Genomic DNA, 25,796 nt, shown 5'->3' with positions numbered 1-25,796 from the left:
TCCGTGAAAATTTCAACTATCTAACTATCACGGTTCATGAGATACAGGCTGTGGGGGTCATCCATTAATTACATCACACGTTTAGGGGGAGAGAGGGGGTCAAGAAAATGTGACACGTTGTGACAAGGGGGAGGGGGAGTCACAAACTTGTGACGTCACTTTAACTTCATCGAAAATATTTTGATAAAATATGAATGATACCTTGATACCTAATTCGATTTCCCGATTTCGTTGAAAACAAAATTGCCAAAAACGTGACGTCACACACACGACAAGGAGGGGGAGGGGTCAAAAAACCTAGAAATTCGTGTAATTTAATTAATGGATGACCCCTTGGTGACAGACGGACGGACAGCCGAGTCTTAGTAATAGGGTCCCGTTTTACCCTTTGAGTACGGAACCCTAAAACATGAAAATCAGTGAAAACATGTATATAATACAATATACAACGTCTCTCTACTCACTGGACATTGACCGAGATCCCGAGTAGAGTTCCTTCTTAGGAATGGATGGTAAATAATTTGATTAGATAAAAAAAAAAGTTACTTTCATTCAAATTTTTTATCAATAACTAGGAGCACACTGTATTAGTCGTTCACAATGACGTTAAGATTGAAGTGTCACTAGTGACATGACATAGTCTTTAAGAGCAATTCCTAGCTGAGCAACTTTTCAAACCTCGATTTTTTTGAAGCTATGTTTCTGTCGTGCTGCGGTGGGCGGGAGTGCCTGTGTGCGATAAGGACAACTGCATCTCGGACTAGAATTCCCACTCAAAAAACTCAAAAATCGAGATTATTTCTTCCTGTGTTTTGATTTTTTGGATATTTCTTGTAATATTTGTATACTACGCGTTTTTTTGCAGCCAATTCAATTGAACCCTTTTTGCGATTTTCGAGGCGCTGTAAGTTTTTCCAAAATAAATTTATCCAAAAAAGCAAAACATAGCGGCACAGATATTGATGATATTGATCTTATTTGAAAAAATCATTGCTCTAGGTTCAACATCCAGGGGGGAAACAGTTGAGAGCATTTCTATGGAAAAATCGCAACTAGGAATTCCTCTTAATTACCGTGTATCTACATACAGGCTGTTCCGAAGTATTAAATCGTAAATAATTAATTTCTCCGTTAATACTGTGGCGATTGGAATGAGACTTTGCACATAGTTACATACCCTCAGCGACACGTCCTATTCATCTATGTCCAGAAGGTCTCCCTTATATAAAAACAAGTAACATTAAAACTTCCTTTGTTACAGGCAGGTTCATAAATCGAACTGAAGAAATGGCACATAGGATCAAATCGTTCATAGTGTGGACAGTTCTGTCGTACCTTCTAACTGTTGACTTCTCCGTGAATGGATATCAATACCCAACATTCTTTAGAGAAGCCAGATCTAGGCGGAAGCAGTCATATAGACAAAGCCCTATTATTGACCTGTTGATGCAGTCAGTCAACCCCAACTATGACCCGAAGGACCCCATGGACCTCTTTGATTTTCTGAGAGATCAGTACCCATTACCCAATGGTAAGTCAACATAGATTTGCTACATATGTTTTTCTAGTTATTTTTAACATAGGTCTAGTTGAAAGTAGAACTATAGGAAGAACTATTATAGATCTGTTGATTCAGTCTGTCAAAACTTGGGGTCGTAATTATGTATCCACAAGGGATCTCTTGTCTAGGATCTATCGATATTATCAATTTAAGTTTGTCATACACGGGTCATCATAATATGATAAATAATCTTTAGCAAAGATAGACCCGAGACCACGAAACAAAATGCCATCATTTCATGGTGTTCCATTTCACGTCACTATGTAAGTACCCAAATCACTTAATAAGATCGGCCTATCCTTTTTTTTATACCACGACGGTGGCAAACAAGTATACGACCCGCCTGAACATATTCATATGATATTTGAACAATTTCCTTGATTTCTACAGGATCCCAACACCAGATCGTGATCCGAATATAATCGGACTAACTATGATCTTTCAAAGCAAAAAATAATTTTTCACCACACCAGTCCGTAAATGCTCTCTATATAATTCAAAAACGAATAAGAAAGTTGCAACAAGAGTGGCAAAGTAATCTGACACAAATTTTAACTTGTTTTCTCACGTTGGCTGGTAGAATTGATATTTAAGTGAAGATTATGAATGATTATAATGATTGATTTTGAATAAATAATAAATATTTAATAACGTTCATTTGGTGTGATTTTGTTAGATTTTTTACAGTAAGCAGTATTTTCTTCGCGTTGGTGTCGCGTAAAATTTTGTGTTTCACTCGAGAGCAAAGTTAGTTTAACCCTCGTGCCTTTAAACTCTCGAAACGCTTAAGATTCTAAGGAGCGCAATTTACTTTCTGCAATCTATTCCCAGTCCACTATAATTTGGACCTTATAAAATCGAGAGTGAATAGAGATGGTTTAGGTAAGCATGTCCCATCCTATACTGCATCAGCACTTACCATCAGGTGAGATTGTGGTCAAATGCCTACCATTTCCTAATAAAAAAAATGATTCCACTTTTCGAGTTTTTGTATATTTCGCTTGTTCGGGTATCAACATTCGCACGAGAGGTTAAACAACAACTTTGCACCTTGTAAACCAAATATCTATTAACTATACCTAAATCGGTTCAGCTGTTTTCAAAAACAACCCTTTTTCGGATTGTGAGCGGATAGTAATTGTAAATAAATAGATACTCAAATAGAGCATTCTGTAAATATTTGTGGTTTGTTGTGCAGTAGGTTAAGTACATAAATAGCAATATTCCATCACATTACTCATAGTTCCAAATCAAGATATAATTAGCTTTGAGGCTTGTGTAGCTCTTCATATCAAAGTACGACACTAATTTGAAATATATATATATATATTTATACTATGTCGAAGGCAAACAAGCATACAGCCCGCCTGATGGTAAGCAGTCTCCGTAGCCTATGTGCGCCTGCAATTCCAAAGGAGTTACATGCGCGTTGGCGACTCTAAACCCCCCCCCCCCCCCCCCCCCCCTTCCGTTGAGCTCTGAACCTTGTTCACCGGCAGGAACACAAGACTATGAGTTATTTGGCTGCTGTTTTCTGTAAGGTGGAGGTACGTCCCCAGTTGGGCTCTGCTCTAGATCTGGAATGACATCCACTGGCTGTACCCTACCACACAAAGCGAGATGACATTCACAATGCCCATATCTCTCTTTTGGACGTACTTTAAGGACGTACCCGGGTCCGAAGTTATTACATTAACGCGAAAATTAACTACCTGCAAGTATACAGGTAGGTATGTAATCTATCTCGTGCATGACATGGAACAAAGCATGCAGGGTATTCAAGAAGGCATTCAACTCGAAAATTTAATACCTATTCGGATCTTCCGAGATAAAAAGTAACCAAGTCAGCACTTGTACTTGTACAACAAGGGTCTCGCGGGTCGACGTCCGGAAAAGATTGGTTACATATATTTTAGTATAGTCGTGCAAGTATAAAGTCATTGAACTCCTCAGATGAAAAATTATGGTCAAATTGTAGGGGCCATATATAGATTTAGTGTAAGCGTTTTATGATATTACGATATTTTTTTATTTTGTCATTCGAACCTTTAGAGCATCTTGTTAAGAAGTTGATTTCTTTGTAAGGTGCATTTTGGTAACTTTGAAAACGTAGTAATTTTACTATACTAGTATATTTTTATGTAACCCTTAACAAGACAACGACCCTCTTTTTGCGTTTCATAACCAGTATCATTACAAATTGAGAGGAGATTTGAGATAACCACCTTCCATGTATTGTGTCGATTATGGATAAAAGTAAGTGTCATTTAATCAAAAATCTAAATATGTTTTTTTAACAGAAAGGTATACAAATAAAACACATTGCAGTGAACCCCTTACTAGGCATAGCCTGTATCGTGGGGATCAAGAACATAACGAGTTACCAAGTTCACACTGCTTTCAATCCTGGCTGTAGATAGGTATGCTGACGGATCCTTTGTCATGATGCTTGACAATTACATATAAAAGTAATAAAATGACGGACATTTCGTAATTAAGTTCATTATGCTTTTCGTGATTTGGGTATTTTTATAGTAAATCGTACATTTCGTGCACCAACTTGTGTACTTAGTCGAACTGCTGATGAAGACCACAAAATGATGGCAACTGTTTTGAAAAGTGTGTTCTTTTGTTATTAAAAGTTATCGTTTAATTCTTTTGCACTAGACTACTACCGATACAAGTATTCGATTTTTCTTAACGATGCAGATTACGTGGAAATAACTATATAATGATGCTGATATTGTGACATATATGAACGGAATGCATGGTATACATTGCGTTCTTGTACTTTAGTACATAGTTATGATGTGAACAGTTGTTTTTTAGTAATTATATCATAATAGAGAATTATATTGTCAGAGGATTATATTAGAAACACATAATTTGTGATGGCGTTGGAAATTGTAACTCCATAAATCAAACCACTTGGGACTTGATTCATGTTGAAGGAATACCGTAAATACATCGATTATTTAGTGATAATAATCCAATGACGATTTACGTAACGATTTTCATTTGAAAAACTGTTACGAGGCTCAATACAGCCCATTAATCAATTGCAATTACGTATTACATCAAATCATTCAAAAACCAGCGACTTGATTGCCTAGTAAAACCTAGGTGCCTTGCATCATTACATTAGAATGCCATTACTCGTGTTTATGAGAATTAACGCGTAACTCAAGGGCCACAAAAAAAAAAACACTCCTAACGAATGCTCTACACCATCGCTGGCGAAGTCGCTCGAAACTCTCGAAAGATTTTTTTCGTAGCCAAGGCATACCACTTCAATTTTTTGTAGGTCTAAAACAACCACTAACCCAATACGACTACATAATCGTCGGCGCGGGTTCGGCCGGTTGCGCGCTGGCGGCGCGTTTGACGGAGGACCCTGGCGTCACGGTCCTGCTGCTGGAGGCGGGGAAGCCGGAGATGTTCACCACGGACGTGCCTGCGATCGCGCCGTACTTCCAGAGGACAGATTACACGTGGCAGTATTATATGGATAAGGAGCCCGGCGTTTGTATGGGTAAAGACTATTTTCTATATTACAGACGTGATAAATATGGTTTATTCGCCTCTAAGTCGCAGCCATGGCGCTACCAAAATACTCCAGATACTTTATAGTAGATTTTTAACTAGAACTAATAAAATGTCCCTTTTCGCCGTAGTAAAACACTTTTCATTACAAATATGCATTTCATAAAATAATCAAATAGTTGCGAAAATAACGACTTTTGACATCTTTTTTGTATTTTGATGAGACATTTAAATTAATTAAATTAAAACTCAATTATTTCAAATACTATAATGACTCTTAATTACATAATTAAATTAGTATTTACATTAAACAAACACAAACATTAAACAAATAACATTAAAATTTAAAACATTAAGGCAAACGTGGTTAACACTTAACACATTAAGAAACGTCAATTTAAAACTACATTTTAAATGGCGATATGAAACATGATTGTTTATAGTTTGCTTTTTTCTGAGGTGATTTTTCGGGCTTAAGCCTTAAGCCCCTTATCTGGTAAACAAAAGGCTTGGTTTCCATTATGCAGCAGTTACTAGTGACTACTGCTGCTGACTTCGTCATGAGTGAAGGGCAACATGCCCGTTGAAAAAGCAAATTTACTACCATATTTATATGGTTCCAATTAATGTAACAACTCATTCGGAGATAACATGTTTGGGTAATGTGCCCTAAATCGGCCGCCCACCATCACGATTTTATTGGAGAAAGCAAAGATTAGGAATTTTAAACCCAAAACATCACCTCCAACTATAGACATGCGTTAATTTTGTATAGCGCTGGCGCTCAAATATTATACAAATATACACATGCTTAAGGATATATTCTCAGTTGACTTATTGGACTAATTAAGATATTTCATGACAGGAATGATAAACGAAAAGTGCTTTTGGCCGAGAGGAAAAGCAGTTGGAGGAACCAGTGTCATCAACTACATGATATACACGCGTGGCCGGCCCGAGGAGTGGGACCGCATAGCAGCTGATGGAAACGTTGGATGGTAACGACTTGAATGATAATTATTAATTTAATTACCCATTATAATGATATGCAGCTAAAGATTAAGTAATTACATAAGTGGAAGCAACCAAAACATTGTATACCGGTTGAACTTGTGTTTTAGTCATTGTTATTGCATAATTTTTTCTATTAATTAGAAATTATCATTAGCACTTAATTTTGCAACAGGTCGTACAATGACGTATTAGAATATTACAAGAAATCCGAGCGATCGAACTTGAGAGGGTTGGAAGATTCTCCATACCGAGGAAGAAAGGGTGAAATGAACGTAGAATTCACAAAATTCAGGTCAGTCATCTTCAGATTTGTAAATTTTCTTAGCCATAATCTTAAGCCACATTCAATCGCGTATAATAGGTATATGTTTATATTAATCACGTTTATGTTGCAGAACACCATTAATTGAGGCGTTTTTGGAAGCTGGGCGACTATTGGGTCACCCAACAGTCGATTACAATTCTCCTGAACAACTTGGGTTTGGATATGTTCAAACTACTACGTTAGATGGAAAGAGAGTAAGCGCTGCTAAAGCTTTCCTTCACGGAATTAAGAACAGGCCCAATCTTCATATTCTACCAAAGAGCCGGGTAACTAAAGTTTTAATTGATGATACAACAAAGACGGCCTATGGAGTACAGTATGTCAGGAATCGTCTAAAGAGGAATGTAGCTGCGAGAAAAGAAGTCATATTATCAGCCGGTCCCATAGCATCGCCGCAACTGCTAATGTTGTCTGGAATAGGACCGAAAGATCACTTGAGTAACCACGGAATTCCTGTCATTCAAGACCTGCCGGTCGGACGCATGCTTTTCGACCACATCAGTTTCCCAGGAGTAATATACACTTTAAATACTACAGGACTTAGTTTGAGTGAGTCTCGATTGATAAAACTTCCGCAAAGTATTCAAACTGTCGCTCAATGGCTTCAATACGGAGACGGCCCGCCCGCGAGTCCCGGTGCCGTAGAAGGAATCGGATATATTAAAACTCCTGTATCAAGTGACCCTGCGAATGTCCCAGACATAGAATTGATAAGTATTGCCGGGTCATTAGTATCAGATGGGGGACCGGACGGAAGCAAAGCGGTGAGACGAGGAATGATGATATCTGAGAAAGTTTTTGATGCCGCGTACGGTACGATCGATAATAAGGAAACATGGAGTGCGTTTCTGATGTTGTTGCATCCTAAATCGTTTGGTTTTATCGAGTTGAAGGACAACAATCCATGGAGCTATCCACGAATGCGGGGGAATTATCTATCAGACGCGTATGGGCAAGACGTAGCAACGTTCGTGGCAGCGGTGCGACACGTGCAGGCGCTGGCGGCCACGGAGCCGTTCCAGCGGCTGGGCGCCAAGCTGCACCGGGCGCAGTACCCGGCCTGCCGCGAGCTGCCCTTCGACTCAGATGCGTACTGGGAGTGTGCGGTGCGCACGCTAACAGCCACGCTGCATCACCAGATCGCCACGTGCCGCATGGGTCCCGCCAGTGACCCTCGGGCTGTGGTCGATCCGAGGTTGCGAGTGTACGGCATACACAACCTACGCGTCGTCGACTCCAGCGTTATCCCCCGTACAGTGTCCGTCCACACAAATGCACCCGCTATTATGATCGGTGTAAAGGCGGCCGATATGATAAAAGAAGACGCAGCACAAATACGTCTACTCAGATCATGAATGTTTTCAGTATTAGTTAGTACTGAGATGACTGATACTACTTTGATGTACTTAAGTACCTATAAGTCTTTGTATTTATTACACACATAAGCAAACATATACCTCTGAATTTAAATATGTTGTACCTATGTGAATAAGACAGTCTGCTACCCTAAAGTTTTAGTTTTTATGCTGCACGAGATAATTAAATAATTTTATGTTATAAATCATAGTGTTGTGTGTTGTGTTGTGGTTGGTTTTGAATGAACTAGTCTCAAATTCACCTGTGAAATTAATAAGCAATAAACGTTCACGTTTGTACTATTATAACAATAATCTGTTAATCTAAAATAAAATATTTTGGTTACAGATGCAAAAAAAGTAGGTGCAATATTGCGAAAAAACAAAGACATGTAAAGTCACCCAATTTGAGTCCTCTTGTGTAGCTTCGTATCTTCTAAGTTGTACTTAAGTCTAAAGACACTAACAGTCATGAAATCCTTCATACCTTTTGTATCATTTCGCTGTGACAAGATACGCAGCGGCCCAGAATTAAAATTAGTTGAATGTGAGTACAGTGCGTCATGATTGTGTGTTTCATTACTAGTTGCACGCTGGATAATAATAGTAGTTTATGTGACTGTTACATAATGAAATGCATTAAAATACGAGTGTGGGTTTATGAAACGAATGAAATGATTTTCATAAAAGGATCACACGAGTATTTTAATCCCTAACACACTAATTTATCTACATCGATATCAAACTTCAACAATACCAAGTAATTTTATTCTTACAAACTAATTAAACGTCATAATGGGTTATGCAAACTTTTTCGCGCATGTCACGTATCCGTTTTTTTTTTTATTCAGAGAAAAACTAGAGTCAGGGCCGACTGCCATATCGTTCGATATCAAGTAACTTGCGAAATATGTAAAAATTGATTGCATTTGACACTTCATTTCGAATAAAATGTCATTTGGACTTATATAGAATAGAGGCCAAATCAAATTTCTTTTTTTCTCAGAGATGTTCTAAATTTGAATGTAATCGAGGTACCGGTTATCGATAAAGTACAGGTTTGTTAATATAGGCCGTTAGTTTATCGTTTCTGAATATATTTATAGGGTGGTTATGTTATAGATGTTGATAAATATTTTTATATAATATGTTTATATTAACCACAGCTATGCCCTCGTTTGCCTTTTATATATATTTTTTTAATTATTATAAGAGTTAGGAGCGAAAATAAATGCGAATATATTTTATAAGGAGCAGCTATGGTTGATATACATCAAACTGCGTAAAAATATATATAATCCAGAGAGGAAAATTGGTACTACGTTTGTATGGAGAAGCGATCGTCTACTTTCCTCGTAACGAAGTAGGATTTTAGGTTTTGTGCAACCGGCTCCTAGATTGTTTTTACAGAATTTCGGCTCATTAGTACGCGCGACCATGCCCATGCACAGTAGCCCCACCTTTAATTAGCAATACGCCCATACGCGCCATGGCTACGAAGGCGCGTCTTAACATTGTATGTGCCCAAAGGCAGGTGCCAGGGTGTCGCATCGCAAACCGACATACCAGCACGGGCCGTTGTCGGGGCCAGCTACTTTTTCGAATCTCTCATGTTATTTGTTTATTTTTTTATTTATAACACCTTTTACGAAGAATAGTGAATTATTTCAAAATGATAATAAAATTAAAAACCATCATCCTATTTTTGTCAGTTTTCATTTCAGTATTTACAGAAGAAGCGTTTGTTGAAACAGAAAATGAACTAAGTGAATATGAAGATTTATTATCGAGAACTTTCAGTGACCAATTACAGAAGAGCTCAGATATACTAAAGCAAGATAATAATGACAGAAATGCTAAGTTACTGTGGCCGCATCCTCAAAGCCCCATAATAGATTACGTCAGAAAAACAGTGGCGAAAAATCATGCGCTCAAAAATGCAGGAGACCTCTTCAATTTTCTAAGGGACCAATTTCCGCTTCCAGAAGGTGAGTACCTAATTTATATTTAAGTACACATAACACAATGAAAAGTGGTTTAGAATTTCAAGGTAAAATAGCTAATTTCAATAACCAAACGTGGGATGGCCTTACACTTGACTTTTTACTTTTCACGTGTTTGTATGTACTGCAGTGATAACTGATCCCCCATCCCCCCTGCAAACAAGTTTCTGTTTCATGCGGGGGGGGGGAGGGCAGTTATCTTGCAGCTTACCTACAGTACCAGTCATTATGTCAGATTCCTATCTATAACATAGAAAATAGCAAGGCTTTAATTTTTACGTAAACGAAGCCTTAATTAACCCTTAGAAACGAAGAAACAACCATTTTATAACTAACCTAAAAACACCAAAGAGCGTGTTTGAACTAGACAACTAAAATAATAATTAATTACCTACTGTTCTATTTTAGCTTTTGCATTATGTTTATACTTTCAAGTATGAATAATAAATTACAGATGTCGTTTATGATAATATTCTGGTTTGCAAGGTCAATGCCATTCGCGAAGCGGTCAAAGAACTGAGCAAAAACTTTGCCGGCCGTTTGAAAAGTATAATAAATGGTTAATATTTTTCATAATAATGGTTTCTTGTCGGCTTTTTTTCTTTATTTAAACGGAAATACGACATTCTATTTATTTTAAAAACTACTTTTACTGACCGAAAAACCGCGGAGGATTTGGCGCAAACGCATGTCAGTGACCAAGATTCGCAGATTCACTGATTTTTATTCATAGACAGTTATGTTGGGGGCGAATGTTTTGCTTGAGAATTGAGAATTAAATTTACTAATTGGTCGCACCTACTGACCCGCATTTCTATTATAGGAAAACTTTTAAGTTTTTTTAGTTTATGGAAAAAGGAATCTTAACAAAAACAACTCGTTTCTCCCTATTGCCTTTGAGGCTAATTCAATGTTACCATTAAAATAGCCATTTAGATTTGAAACGGTGTTTGACCAGTGTAAACGACCTCAGTTTTTGGGTATAGTAGGTATAGTTAGGTCTTTCTCAACTGGAACCAACGGCATACGACAAGTCTTTTTCTTATTTCTTATATGCCTTCGACCTGCGTCTTGGAATTTTTGACTCGATCATTATTATATCACCCATAACAAACCGATGTAAAAGCGCAAAGAAGAATCGTAAGATACAAATAGTTACTTCGGAGTAACACCAAAAATTTGACATATAAATACTCGTAATCTGTCTAATTCATCATTATCATCTTCCTCGCGTTGCCGTCTGTCTATTTATTAATTAAATCTTCATTGCCCAACACAGAAAAAAACAAATGGTGATGACGAAGTTATGCCATAAGGCGCTCTATCAATAAATAATAAATGTACAGGGATAAATTATCACGAAAATTGGAGAGAAGATTTTGTAGGTGCAATGTCTTGATAATGATTTCAGCTATTGAAGTATCTGACTGCATTTTACAGGTCTTCAAGCGCCTTTCTCCGAATACGACTACGTAATCGTAGGCGCTGGATCCGCTGGGAGCACGCTCGCCGCAAGGCTGACCGAAAATCGGAACACCACTGTGCTGCTTTTGGAGGCTGGCAAGCCGGAGATGATCCTTACAGACATCCCAGCTCTAGCACCCTACTTTCAATCTACCGATTACTCCTGGCAGTACTATATGGAACGTGAAGAAGGTGTATGCATGGGTGAGTATCTAAGTTGTTCAATTATACTTCAGTCCACAACTTCACTTTTGGAGAAGTTTTGGCATCATTCTAAATATTTACTCGCATACGTACATACAGTACAATTTCAGAAAGATTTTAGCACATTTAGAATATTGCATTACATTATTTAGAATATTCAGGCTAGTTTATATAACTCCTATGAAATCACAACCTTGCACCGATCCTCTACCTCCCTTATGAGTTTTTGGGAGATGCTCACCATAAATAAGTATTAAATTAAAAAAAATTAAACAACTCCTACACTTAATGCCAAAAATATCAATTATATGCCAAAAATGCCGCACATCATTTTGAAAAAGAGCTGATACTCTTCAAACTGCTGAATCGATTTCTATCAAACGTAAAAAAAACCGCATCGAAATCGGTCCACCCGTTGGAGCTACGATGCCAGATACAGACAGACAGACAATGGCGTCAAACATATAACACCCTTCTTTTTCGTCAGGGGTTAAAAAATACGTGAGAAGTGATCGTGTTGCGTATTAATATCGACATTGGGAACACTTTTTGCAAAAGGTGGGGAAAAGACATAATTCGACATTAGCCTAATCAAACATCGGTTTTGTGAGATAGCAATATAGGTATACGTTAGTACTACATATTATCAACAATGTGCTAATATTTAGTAAACGAATGAGGTTCATGGCTATATGTCATTTATTATTGTTACTTCACCGTTTGTAAGCTTTATAAGGAAGGAATATTTTTTAGGTGTAAACCATTTTGAGAAGACAATTGGTTTTAACATCGAAAATCAGGTTCATTATTCTATAAATAAACTATATCCGGTGGATCTTCTATAAAATATGTATAGTCTTGATTCGGAATAGATAATGATAATTACTTTTAATAAATAAATAATACTGACGTTGTAAAAACTTTGTAAACATCTCGTTTGCTCCGACAGATTTGATCGATTTTCGAAAGAATCCATCCCATTAGTTAGAAGAACAAAGAAATTGACCCCCGCGGTAAAAAAATCCATTACAGTACTACTACATGATTTAAATTTTAAATGTAGACCACATTCAAAAATTCCGTAACCATATTCCTGTATGTTAAATAAGAAATCAACTTTTTCAGGTATGAAGAACGAGAGGTGCTTCTGGCCACGGGGCAAGGCGGTGGGGGGCACGAGCGTCATCAACTACATGATCTACACTCGGGGCCGCCCGCAGGACTGGGATCGCATCGCCGCCGACGGGAATTATGGATGGTAATGACTTATTGGCAACACAGTCAGGCAGCACAAAATGGTAAACGAAAGAGATGTTAAAAAAATGTTTACTTAGGCGGTTAACATGATATTAAAACAGCCTTAGAAAGTAAACGCTCCTTACCCGCTTAGCGCGACTTCTGCTGCTGACTCTACAATACTACTAGCTATATCATAGCAGCCAAGGTGCCCACAAATATCTGAACACGGCTCTAATGTCAAGGCGCTAGAGAGTGTTCAGATAGCTTTGAGCACCTCGGCCGCTCACATATATCTGGCGACTGTACCTATAGATATTGGAGTAGACAAGAACAGTTGAAATTAAGTCAAAATTGCAGGGACCAATTTTGGATTTTAATCTGGAGGCACGGTAGTGCCCGCGCCAAGACGAGCAAAGCAAAGCGCAAGGGCACTACCTACCTTTTCTCGAAGCGCTTCGTCGTTTTTTTGAACCCTCATAACTTTGGTTTGGATTATACCAGACAAACAAAATTCTCGGGATATAATGTCAACAGTGGACCTATTAAGCATAAAAAATTTCAATTGGTTAGCTCTCATACTTTAGATTTTATTCATATCTAAAAAACCCCGATTTCGTCACTGACTCACTCACTCAGTCACTCACTCACTGATGAAATGTGTGAGGGCAATATTTGGTGTGGCCCCAGACGAATCATGTAAACTCATTTTTATAAAACTAAATATATTACCCCTGCCTTGTTTATATATTTTAGAGGTTTGCGTCTTTGTTAAAAAACACATATACCCTCGAAACACTAGAAACCCCGAATGACTGGCACACAATTACGTTCCAAGGACTTAGTTTTTCTCAAAGCAGTGCTATATAATGTGTATAAAACTTTTAACAAGTTGCCGCCCGAAATTCAACGGCTACCTTTTAATAGCTTTCGAAAAATGTAGCAGAACTGTTGCGAAAAAACAGTACTATAATGTAGGGACGTTTCTCTTAGACAACATAAATTAAAGCAAAAAATTGACATCAAATTATTGTTTCTGGTTATTAGTTAATTCTTTTATTATTTATATTTGACATTATATTTCAATTAAATTTTATATGTTTATGCACCCCCTTCTTTATTTTATTTTTTACTTCTGATCTGAAGGCGTTGTAAATCATTTATTAAATTATGTTGTTGTTTTAGGTATGATTGTAAATAAAATTGTTATTTTATAAAATATTTCATATTTAAGCTAGTTAGTAAGATTTGCATGCTGTGTATGGACGGCTAAGAGGATGGACTTTCTTGAAAATATAATGTACGAACTATTGTAACTCTTTTTTTCGCAAATAAATTATTATGAATTATGATGATCATCAAAACCCTTAGGGTACTTCCTGAAGGCCTAGGAAGCTGAAATTTGGTATGTAATCCTACATAGTATTAGTACACAAACAAAAAAAAAACTTGAAATTTTTAGGCCCTAAGGGCCTTAGGGGACCCCCTTAGGGCCTAAAAATTTATATACTAAAAGGGGGAATGGAAATTTGTATAGGGAATCAATAACCGCTGAACCGATTTAGTTGAAATTTGGTATGTAGATAGTTTTGACAACATTTTTATGTAAATAGTTACCAAGACCATGTTATTTCTACAATAAGTATTGTATAATAAGACATTTACGCCCATGTGACGGCAGTGAAACGGCCAAGCCATATATTTTGACTAAGGTGTAGTTTATGAAGTTAGGGCTTGTATCGCTTGTAGAGTTAGAAGCTCGGCTCTATAATAGATTTGATAACTTTTTGACAGTTCTTATGGTTTCGTCTTGGCAACATTTTACATGAAAATGTGCTTGTTGTGATTATTTATTGACGATACACCTATTTCTTGTTCCTGTTTCTACATACGTACCTACTTTTTTATGATTACAGGTCCTATAATGAGGTTCTAGAATATTACAAGAAGTCTGAGAGAGCTAACTTAAAAGGATTTGAAAGGAATCCGTATAGAAGCCAAGGAGGGGAACTACCCGTTGAATTTGTACCCGTAAAGTAAGTTAATAATACAAGAAACCGCCAAAAATATTGTTTGTTATACACTTATTTTGACGTCTGTACATTTTTTCCTTTGCATGTCTATCAAGTACTTCGAGACCTTTCAAATGGGCCTAAACTCAATGTATTTACGTTTTTCCATCACCAAGTTTCTTTGGCTACCTCTCGACTGCATCATCAAATCAGCTCCATGTTATCATATTTTTGCACTGTCACTGTCGGTTTAGGCCCAAGTTCGATTATCTCGAAAACCATGAACATTTAACTAGACCCTGTCGATGGTTAGAAGGTTATACATTAACATAAATAAATATGCGTAAAAATAGCTTTTCCCGTGCCTTATTAAATGTAGAATTACTAAAATTGTGTTACATGTTTGTAAATAAATTATACTAGGTAATTAAAGTACCTATTATTCTTTTAATTTCAGAACAAAGCTTATCAAAGCATTTTTGGAAGCCGGCAAGATCCTGGGACATCCTACAGTTGACTACAACGCTCCCCACGGTTTCGGTTTTGGGAAAGTGCAAGTAACCATAAACCACGGACACCGGCAAAGTGCTGCTAAAGTTTTTCTACACCCCCACAAGAAGAGGCGGAACCTCCATGTCTTGCCTCTAAGTACTGTCACCAAAATACTAATAGATTCCCAAACGAACACTGCGTATGGTGTGGAATATTCGAGAAACGGCTTAACTTACACAGTGCGGGCGCGTAGAGAAGTGATACTATCTGCGGGACCAATAGCTTCACCACAGCTCCTGATGTTGTCTGGTGTAGGACCGAAAGAGCATCTAAATCAAGTTGGAGTACCTCTAATAAAAGATTTGCCTGTAGGCAAAATGCTATACGATCATATATGCTTTCCGGGTCTTATTTTTGAACTCAATACCACTGGTGTAAGCTTTTCTGAACGGGAAGCTACTCAAATTTCTTCTATTGTGCAATGGTTTCATACCGGCGACAACAGCCTCGCATCTCCAGGGGCAGTTGAAGGTATAGGGTATATTAAAACGCCAGTGTCCGACGACCCCGAACTTGTTCCCGATATGGAACTTATCAGTATTGGTGGATCAATCATCGCAGACGGCGGTCCTGGGGGCAGCAAAGCCGTACGCAAAGGCATGAGAATAAAAAAAAAAGTTTTTGATGAAGCATTCGGATCATTAGGAACTAAGGATACATGGAGTGTGTTCCCAATGTTGCTGCATCCCAAATCTTATGGTTTTATTGAGTTGAAAGACAAGAACCCGTGGAGCCATCCGCGCATGCGGGGGAACTATCTCTCAGACGCGTACGGGCAAGACGTGGCCGCATTCGTGGCAGCAGTGCGGCACGTGCAGGCCCTGGCGGCTACTGCGCCGTTCCAGCGGTTTGGTGCCAAGTTACACCGCGCGCAGTACCCGGCTTGCCGCGAGATACCCTTCGACTCGGACGCCTACTGGGAGTGTGCGGTGCGCACGCTCACAGCGACGCTGCACCACCAAATCGCCACGTGCCGCATGGGTCCCGCCAGTGACCCTCGCGCCGTCGTCGACCCAAGGCTACGAGTATACGGCGTACGAAACCTACGCGTCGTCGACTCCAGCGTCATCCCGCGGACCATCTCTGCGCACACCAACGCGCCAGCTATCATGATCGCCGAAAAAGCCGCTGATATGATAAAGGAAGATTGGAGACGATAAAATCTGAAGTCTACAAACGATATTCACGACTCAACCAAAATTATTTGCTATCAAAGTAATAATCTTTCACGGTCAGAAACCAGACGACTTTTATGTTGTCAGCGCGATGACTCCCAGGGCTTCAGACCTTACCCATATATGTCTTCGATACTGCAATAGTGACCAGTGGGTATTGACCATGAAGCCTATAGGCTAACACACAAAACAAGACTGCAATCATTAAGATTTATTATACTATACAGTACACAGATTTTTTATTTATTTGGCGAACATATAATATGCGCTTTTTACAACCGATTACTATGTCTATAAGGCCTCCTATTTCCCTGTGATGCAAAGTCGATGTCGAATTTTTAATCAAACGAAGACAAGATAAAGTACATATTTATTTACCAATTTTTTGACGCAAAATAAATCATCGTTTTACTAACTATCGAAGGTCGAAGGGCACCCATTCCTGCAGGTATACGAGATGATTAGATACTTATCCATAAATAGGTAAAAACATAACAATGAACCTGTTACAAGTAGTGTGCAGAACTAGTTATAACTCAGTCATACACTCGCAAGTAATTTTAGATTAAGTAGGTAGTTTGTAAGTTAATGTATTCAAAAATAAGTTATGCATTATGGTAAATTAAAAATATTAAAAATATTGTTTTATATTTAATATGTTTTAATAAAGTACTGATAGCGTGTTTTCATTGAGATATGAGTGATATGACAATGAACTACGGACGACTAAGTCCTTACACTGCATGCGGTTTACCTTGCGACGTCAGAAATGCCTTTAATGTGATAAATTACCATTGGACCACCCTTAATGTATGTATGTACTTATTGTATTTGAATCATATTACACTAAACTAAAGTAAGCACATAGTACTAGAAGAGTTCACAAACATAATTTTTAAGAAAAAAAAACCGACTTCATTGAGGGAGACCAGTGAAAGGTAGATTATTGTTGATTTGAGATTTCATACAATGAAATGAAAAAGACAGCGTCCTACGCCTAATTATGTAGAAAAGGAGGTAACATATTTTTTTTTTCGACTGCACCCACCTTGACACATTTCAGATTTTACCCTATGGTTAACTGGTAAGATACCTACCCGCAATAGGGTATTCGACTGTATTTAAGATAAATTATTTCAAATCATGCATGAAATAAAGCACCAGATAATTATTAAAAAAACTAAATAGGATAGAAATATAAAAATGTGCCTTGAAAACCTAACTGCTTGGCAAAGAGAACAAATTGCCAAACGTGAACGTGAACGTGCATCATTGAAGAGTTCCGTTCTGTTCATCATCAGCAACTCCACTTCATTAAATGTCACTTTTTTTAATCTAAATGCTTGATTTGTCAAAGAAAATACAAAAATCACTATATGTATGCCTTTCATATTTGAAGAGTTCCCTCGATTCCTCATGGACCCCATCGTCAGAACTCGAACCTGACAAAAAATTGTTTTGAAAATTTAATTTACTTAACAAACACAGCGAAGAGGAGAAATCGCCAAACGTGTACTATGCGTCGTCGAAGAGTTCCATTCTGATCATCATCAGCAGTTCCATTTCGTCAAATGTCACTTTTTTAAATGTAAATGCTTGATTTGTTACAGAAAATACAAAAATCACTATATGCATGCCTTTCACATTTGAAGAGTTCCTTCGATTCCTCATGGATCCCATCATCAGAACTGAGTTTTGAAAAAAACGGGACCAATCTGTATATATATACATTCAAACAAAAAAATAATTTTCAAAATCGGTTCAGAAATTACGGAGTTATGGAGTAACAAACATTAAAAAAAAAACACAACCGAATTGATAACCTCCTCTTTTGAAATCTTGAAGTCGGTTAAAAAGCAGTTTCAATTTCAAATTATCAACCTCCTTCTTCCTTACCTTTCTTCTGTCTTAAGAGCAATTCCTAGCTGAGAAACTTTTCAAATCTCGATTTTTTTGAAGCTATGTTTCTGTCGCGCTGCGGTGGGCGGGAGTGCGTGTGTGCAATAAGGACAACTGCAGCTCGGACTAAAATTCCCACTTAAGAAACTCAAACATCGAGGTTTGGCTCTCGACTGTTTCTTCCTCCAAAACGCAACCAATCATTATGAAATTTAGGAAACTGCAAGAGGAAGTAATAATCTATGCCACTATGTTTTGATTTTTTGATATTTGTTGTCATATTTGTACACTAGGCCTTTTTTTTTGCAGCCAATTCAATTGAGCCGTTTTTGCGATTTTCGAGGCGCTGTAAGTCCTTCTAATATAAAATAATCCAAAAAAGCAAAACATAGCGGCACAGATATTGATGATATTGATCTTATTTTAAAAATCATTGCTCTAGGTTCAAAATCCAGGAAGGAAACAGTCGAGACCGTTTGTATGGAACAATCGCAACTAGGAATTCCTCTTAAAGATCTAATAATAATCATACGCGTTAAAATGTAGGCAAAACTTCGTTGCAATTGTTGTCGTAAAATTATTTCCGTATGGACTACTAACACAAATCGTATACTATCTAAATTTCCACTATAAAAAAATTAACATTGTCGTTAATGTTATCTCACACAAAACAATATCATAATGGATCTGAAATTCGATGTATTTAAAAGTGATATTAAGATTTGTAACCAAGATCTACATTCCCTTGTCACCTGTTTTTAGTCCATGCTCTACTTGAGCCCGTTCTGAGTTCGCATATTGAGTCGACGTCAAAGATATGTATACATTTTTCGCCTTATTACAAAGAAGTAAAAAGCAAAAGTGTAAACATATCTTCGACGTCAATTATCCACCGATCGCCGCCTTGACACGGTGCAATTGCAATTACATGTTTAAGGAAATTTGACTCATAAGGGCTCGTAATACTAGCCGTTTTGCTAGAATATGGTGTGAAGCAAACTTTTCTTCGTGGTGGTGCAAATTTTATAAAAGCGGCGCAATATTGAATTACAAGAGTATTTTTGTAGTAAAAGTGCATACGGAATAATCAGATATGAGATTTTCTTTTGGAATACAGTGTACCTTATAGTCGGAAATATTATTTTTATAGGTTAAATTGAATAGATTATATCGCGTATATTGTGTAAAAAGGGGAGTCTACCTCGTGATTAGGATTTAAAGTTCAGAAAGGACCTGAAACTTAAAACATGGAAAGGACGGAATATCATTTTTATAGCAATAAATGAAGAATATAACAAGTGTTCGTTAATTCCAATTTCTATTTAGAACATTTTAAATCCTACAATGTTACGTCTACTTGGAACATTAATGTTACTACAGGCATTAGTAATATCAAAATGCCAGCAAGATATGTTAATACGATCGCAAGGAGTCTTCCAGTTTAAAGATCCCTCAAATTCGACATCCCAAACGAGACCTCGAGGAGCCATGATGGACCTGGCTATGAGGGCTCTTTCACCAGCAAGACGACTAACTACGACATCTACTGATTTTTTCGGATTTCTGAGAGATACATATCCGTTGCCTGGCGGTAAGTAAGCGTCAATTCGCCTGTTTCAAGATTTTGCTCATGCATTTTTAAGAGGATAATAAAGTCCGTCTAAGCTACCTTTGCACCTACTTTGACCGAACAAAGTGTGGAGGTGTCGAAGTGTCAGTAATGTCATTATATACGTCATTTTTTCATAGAAAGTTGACGTTTATGATGATAATTCCACACTTTCTCTTAGAAAATAGCATGCAGAGTAAGAGCAATTAAGCACTGTTTCCTAAGCAGATAACGAGATTATGTTTGTTCATGAAATATGAGACAGATAATTTCCTTTAAAACGGTCATGGTCACAAAATCGCATCGTGAAAATCCAGTTCCATACGGCGTTGCGTCATAAAACCGGAGTGACAATAATGCGGTTTACAAAATTACGCACGCTCAATATTGGTATTGAAAGTGCGTATGTCCCACAACCGTAATTTGCATTACAACGTAAATATATAATATACTTATACATAATATAATCGGATAAAAAGGTAATAGATAAAGATCGCCTAACTCTCGTCTCGTTATAATCGTCTCAAAAATTTAACATTCGACAAAGAGTCACTGTTTAAAAGTAAAATAATTTGTCAAATTACAGATATAATCTGGCTAATTATTAGGCAGAACACTTCAAGCACTCAGGGTGGTGGGCCTCTATGAGAGTAATATAGTTCAAACACGCTAAGGGTGTTTTCAGATATAGATAATCTTGCAATTATTACTTCAGGTCAAACGGACGCGTGGGCAGAATACGATTACGTGGTGGTAGGCGCAGGCTCGGCAGGTTGCGCTGTGGCCTCAAGATTGACCGAGCAACGTGACGTCACAGTGCTGGTGCTGGAGGCAGGCAGAGCGGAGAACATCCTCACCGACGTGCCAGCGCTCGCGCCTTACTTCCAACGGACGGAGTACGCGTGGCAGTACAGGACGGAGCCACAGCCGGGCGTGTGTTTAGGTACCTACCTACCTATCTAAGCCTCTAGTTTAAAGCAACAACACCGTATCCTCGCAATCTTGTTTAGAAAGCATGTTCGCAATTCAAACGAAAAGATGATGGTGCTAGCGAAGGCAACATTGGTCGAATTTCCATATTCCTGTTACAACAGCATTTTTTAAATGTTCCCCAGGTATGGAAGGCCGCCGCTGCCTTTGGCCCCGGGGCCGCGCTGTTGGCGGTACCAGTGTCATCAATTACATGCTTTATACAAGAGGGCGGCCCGAGGATTGGGACAGAATAGCTCGGGACGGGAATTACGGCTGGTTCGTATTGGCAGTAGATAACTGTCTTGTTAATTTTCGTATCCTGTCCTATCGCCATAAACATTATTAGCCATAATTCTCAGAACAATTCTCGTAAAGTCTTTGGTTTGTAGGTCATACGAGGACGTGCTGCCATATTACATGAAACTAGAAAGGTCAAACCTCATGCAAAACAATGAAAATCCCTATAAAGGTCACAGTGGAAAAGTTTCTATTGAAAATCCACCATTGAGGTGAGTTTCTGCACACAACTGGCCGAATATGCCATAAAAAATCCTATTGCTTTTCTTAACATCGGAAATGAAACTGATCATCTGATGATGTTTTAAACAAATATCGAGACACAGTATTTTCGTAAATAATTGTGCTGCGTTTAACAACTGTCTAAATGTGTTGCGAGTATAAATAAATAATACTTTTAAGATGATTTGAGTCGCTGTTTTTTTTAACTTTGGTATTTGGGAACAAATCAGATTATTTTATCAAATGTTTTGATTTGTGGTTTTTTTAAGTAATCACACTATTACACAGTCGCCATCGGATAAATCAAGGAGGCCAATCCTACTAAGCCTCTGTTATCAAGACTAAAATGCATTTTTAGAAATTTTGACCACCTTGGCCGCTCCGATATACTCGTATCTGGTGGCCACTATACAATACACTACTAAATAAATAAAAACCCGTTTATTTCAGATCACTGATCCATAACCTACCTAAGTATATAATATATAGTGAAGGTTTGGCCTAAAGGTCCATGACGTCAGCCACGATAGCTGAAGATGCCGGTTCGAATCCGGCCTCCGCCACTGGATAGCTGAGTCACTTTTTCTTTAGTATATGACCAATTATAATAGCTGTTATTTATTTTCTAATTTTAGAACCCGTTTGATACAAGCTTTTTTGGCTGCTGGGAGAATTCTGGGCGATAAAACAGTCGACTACAACGACCCCGACAAAGTAGGCTTGGGATACGCGCAGACCACAACTTCCAAGGGTCATCGCCACAGCGCTGCTAAAGCGTATTTACATCCCCACAAAAACCGGAAAAACCTGCACATTTTGCCAGAAACCAGAGCTACAAAGGTGGTTATTGATAAAGCTACCAAAACCGCAACTGGTGTAGAATACGTACGAAATGGCATGAGATACACGGTAAAAGCAAGGAGGGAAGTTATTTTATCAGCAGGACCTATAGAATCGCCTAAACTTCTCATGTTATCAGGAATCGGCCCAGAGAACCACTTAAAAAAGTTTAACATAACTGTACTTCAAAATTTAAGCGTTGGCAGGACTTTGTATGATCACATTTCATTTGACGGGATAGTGTTTACGTTAAATACGTCGAACATCAGTTTAATAGAATCGAGAGAGGCTAATCTACCCAATATAATAAGGTGGATTAATTATGGTGATGGTCCGCTTGCTTCTCCTGGTGGAGTCGAAGGACTTGGCTACATTAAAACGGAAGTGCCGCATGAAGATGATGTTTATGTAGACCTCGAGTTGCTATCCATTGGAGGTTCACTCGGTTCCGACGGAGGTGGAGCCATCCGGCAAGGAATGAGGATAAGAGACGACGTATTCAACCCCGCCTACGGACCCATCGTCAATCGAGAAACCTGGAGCACCTTTCCAATGCTCTTATATCCAAAATCCAGAGGCTACTTAGAATTAAGGGATAAGAATCCGTTAAGCCCACCGATAATTGTGCACAATTACCTAACACATCCGAGAGACGTAGCAACAATGCTTGCCGGAATTCGATATGTAATTAAAATGGGTAACTTGCCACCGTTTAAAAAATATGGATCAGCATTATTCCAGCCGGATTTTCCGGAATGTAGAAATCGAACATTTAATACAGATGAGTTCTGGGAATGTGCGCTACGCCAGCTCACGCAGACGGAGCATCACCAAATAGCGACATGCAAGATGGGCCCAGTCTCTGACCCAGACGCCGTAGTAGACAATGAACTGAAGGTGTATGGAATAGAAAAACTACGGGTCATCGACAGCAGTATAATTCCTAGACATATAGCTGCACACACTAATGGGCCGGCCATGATGATCGGCGAAAAAGGCGCGGATCTACTTAAACAAGCTTGGAAATGGAAAACAGAGAATTATCAACAAAGTGTGTCACAGAATAAGGAAAATGAGTTCTATATATATGAACAGTAGCTAGTGTAATATTTTATGAAGATACTGTATACAATTAGAACACTAACGTTGCTAAAAGTGGTATATCAAAATATGAAAAAAAAAACAATCTGACAGAAAATACTAAACGCTCAAACTAAATGATCAATCTTAACTTAACCTCACAAACCTTGAACTTGGTATGGCCAAGTCAAGAGTATCTAAGACAGGTGAATTCATAAGAACTGGCACATGAATTGTCCTAACCCGTTAGTATTTGTAGCTAGGTGAAACAACCAATCTATGTATCTTGACGTTAACGTCACTGTAATAACTATGTTATAGAAATAAAACTAACTGTACCGTTTCCCGTTGTATTTAAAATAGATTTTTGTACCGAAATTAGCAATAGAGAAGTATGAGTTTGACATGCATAAAAAAAACATGTAGTGGATCGTCCACTCAAAGCCCGCATAATAACGACTCACCATTTTCATACACAATGACTGACAATTCAATATTTGCGATAGACGAGACTACTGTCTACTGCCAATAAAGAAGATAAATAAATTATACATAAGTAATACCCGCCTACTCTTACGTCGGAGACTTTAGTTTGACCTGTATGTAGTACAAAATAACGAAAAACTAGACACGCGGCAGCGTGTCAAGCCAAATTCAAAAGAAGAGAACGGGCGACGCAGCGACCGTGTGTTTATTTTACACGAACCATTTGGTACCACTTTTGATCCCTACGTAACTCAAAATGTATTAAACATAAACATGAAATTTGGTTTAATTATCAAGACTCAGGTTAACTAGAACACCACATTTCATAAATATCTCAACCGGTTATTAAGATTTAACAAATCGCGATTTTTCTTACTGACTGACTGTAAATCAAAAACCTAACCCACTTCCAGATGACCTAGCAAGTTGAAATTTTTCATGCAGCTGAGCAATTGTGTGGTTACAGACCTAAGACAGACAGAGACAAGAATTGAGATGTATGAGTACATGGGTATGGGTAATATGGGTGCCAACATAGATTTATAATTAGCATAGATGCCTAGTCTGTACATCCCTAGTGAAGCCATTTCGAGTACGACATAATGTCGCACTCTTGTCATCGTATCCGAACGGCCCTCGAAGTACTCAAGGTCGAGTTGGTTTGTGTACCTACACCTCTCGGTTATAAATTAAAAAATACAAGAAAGATGATTGTTTGTGCGGTGAATGGGTGTCACAACACATCAGTGAATAAAAACAAACCGCCTGATATAACATTTCACGCGTAAGTATCGAGTTTAATGGGATATTTTTACGTAATTGTAAATACAAAAATCCAAATTTTCGTGAGCCGCCAATACTTATAAATGTTGCCAGGTGATATGAATCTTTTTTCCTCCAAATGAGGCATGACCAATAACATTGATAAAATTAATATGCTTACTTTAAGTTCCTTGTATGACTATAGAAAATTATATTCATTTTTAGTTTTTCATTCTTTTATTTCAAATTATGTTTTGTCTTTTATAAAATTACATTTTAAATTCATATTTTTATTTTGTGTAATATTCGTTATAGATTTCCGACTGATCCGCTTCTATCTGCGAGATGGACGGAAAGTTTCAGCTACAGTTTACATTGATATGTTGCTAACAAAATTTTAACGCCACTCTTTGTAAATAGGCTCAGAAAATTATTGCTATTATTTTGTGCACATTTGTAAAATAAAAAAGAACCATTTATTTATTTAAACCTTATTTCACAAAGAACAGAAATGCAAAGTCCCTAAAAGAAACCTTGAAAGCTTTTGCTACAAATTTAATATCTACATACACACTTCCAAATGATTGATAGCTAAGTAATAGGATGTGGTTAAAATTCCTCTGCTTTGAGGGGAATAAATTAACACTGGCAACCCCTTTTTGTATATCGCTTTTTGTGTGTCGCTGAGCGTAAGACGAGCGTCGCACGCACACATCGATCGTGTTTCGGCTTCACTTTTGGCAGATTAGCCTTATGAGGACTAACTGTCTATGTGTGATAGGTCAGTGGGTGCCAAGTTCTTGTTCACTTGGGATGTAACTAAAGTTCAGGATTTGTCTGGGCTAGTTTTTATGCCGATTCTTTCCTCGGCGAAGTCAACAACGACACATCTTAATACTGAACTTGGCTCTCATTTAACATTTATGATATTGATAGGATCATTGGTTACTACTTAGTCAGGTCATAAGTTCCGTCACAAAGATTTTTACTGATAAATTTTTTATAGGGACAGATCTCTTATTATTCATATATATGGATTGAAAACTTATTTAATGGTGAATCACTTACAATACACATAATTTATTGTAATTTTCTGTCTCTCTTTTGCATAATTCTATGTAATATTCGAAAAAAAAGTTATACTTAAAAAAACATGCAAAAAATACGCGGCCTGCTCAAGGTGAT

General features: G+C 37.8%; 4 protein-coding genes across 5 annotated transcripts in view; 3 read left to right on the top strand and 1 right to left on the bottom strand.

Moving 5' to 3' along the window:
* Positions 1-25,796, bottom strand: part of LOC133529207 (flotillin-2) — a 405,995-nt gene that overhangs the window by 352,940 nt on the left and 27,259 nt on the right. The gene's annotated exons all lie outside the window — the stretch shown is intronic.
* On the top strand, positions 1,262-7,897 carry LOC133529197 (glucose dehydrogenase [FAD, quinone]-like). The gene is made up of 5 exons (XM_061866858.1): positions 1,262-1,531; positions 4,866-5,093; positions 5,970-6,102; positions 6,291-6,410; positions 6,514-7,897. The coding sequence occupies exons 1-5, from the start codon at positions 1,288-1,290 to the stop codon at positions 7,796-7,798; spliced, it is 2,010 nt and encodes a 669-aa protein (XP_061722842.1). The 5' UTR covers positions 1,262-1,287; the 3' UTR covers positions 7,799-7,897.
* On the top strand, positions 8,487-16,755 carry LOC133529196 (glucose dehydrogenase [FAD, quinone]-like). The gene is made up of 5 exons (XM_061866857.1): positions 8,487-9,786; positions 11,242-11,469; positions 12,595-12,727; positions 14,622-14,741; positions 15,175-16,755. Exons 1-5 carry the CDS (start codon positions 9,471-9,473, stop codon positions 16,427-16,429), a joined length of 2,052 nt encoding a protein of 683 aa, XP_061722841.1. The 5' UTR covers positions 8,487-9,470; the 3' UTR covers positions 16,430-16,755.
* LOC133529212 (glucose dehydrogenase [FAD, quinone]-like) lies at positions 18,141-21,430 on the top strand. The gene is made up of 3 exons (XM_061866889.1): positions 18,141-19,934; positions 20,668-20,895; positions 21,068-21,430. Exons 1-3 carry the CDS (start codon positions 19,688-19,690, stop codon positions 21,268-21,270), a joined length of 678 nt encoding a protein of 225 aa, XP_061722873.1. The 5' UTR covers positions 18,141-19,687; the 3' UTR covers positions 21,271-21,430.

This window comes from Cydia pomonella, chromosome 20 (genome assembly GCF_033807575.1).
Source record: "Cydia pomonella isolate Wapato2018A chromosome 20, ilCydPomo1, whole genome shotgun sequence".
Taxonomy (NCBI): Eukaryota; Metazoa; Arthropoda; class Insecta; order Lepidoptera; family Tortricidae; genus Cydia; species Cydia pomonella.
Note: the sequence above shows the minus strand (reverse complement) of the source record. Positions and strands in the feature narration are given on the sequence as shown.

Excerpts from the sequence above, each read along its gene's own strand:
- LOC133529197 (XM_061866858.1), top strand. The coding sequence starts at position 1,288 with ATGGCACATAGGATCAAATCGTTCATAGTGTGGACAGTTCTGTCGTAC. Across the intron at positions 1,532-4,865 it reads TCAGTACCCATTACCCAATG|GTCTAAAACAACCACTAACC; the intron begins GTAAGTCAACAT and ends AATTTTTTGTAG. Across the intron at positions 6,103-6,290 it reads GCTGATGGAAACGTTGGATG|GTCGTACAATGACGTATTAG; the intron begins GTAACGACTTGA and ends ATTTTGCAACAG.
- LOC133529212 (XM_061866889.1), top strand. The coding sequence starts at position 19,688 with ATGTTACGTCTACTTGGAACATTAATGTTACTACAGGCATTAGTAATA. Across the intron at positions 19,935-20,667 it reads TACATATCCGTTGCCTGGCG|GTCAAACGGACGCGTGGGCA; the intron begins GTAAGTAAGCGT and ends TTATTACTTCAG. Across the intron at positions 20,896-21,067 it reads ACAGCCGGGCGTGTGTTTAG|GTATGGAAGGCCGCCGCTGC; the intron begins GTACCTACCTAC and ends AATGTTCCCCAG.
- LOC133529196 (XM_061866857.1), top strand. The coding sequence starts at position 9,471 with ATGATAATAAAATTAAAAACCATCATCCTATTTTTGTCAGTTTTCATT. Across the intron at positions 9,787-11,241 it reads CCAATTTCCGCTTCCAGAAG|GTCTTCAAGCGCCTTTCTCC; the intron begins GTGAGTACCTAA and ends TGCATTTTACAG. Across the intron at positions 11,470-12,594 it reads TGAAGAAGGTGTATGCATGG|GTATGAAGAACGAGAGGTGC; the intron begins GTGAGTATCTAA and ends CAACTTTTTCAG.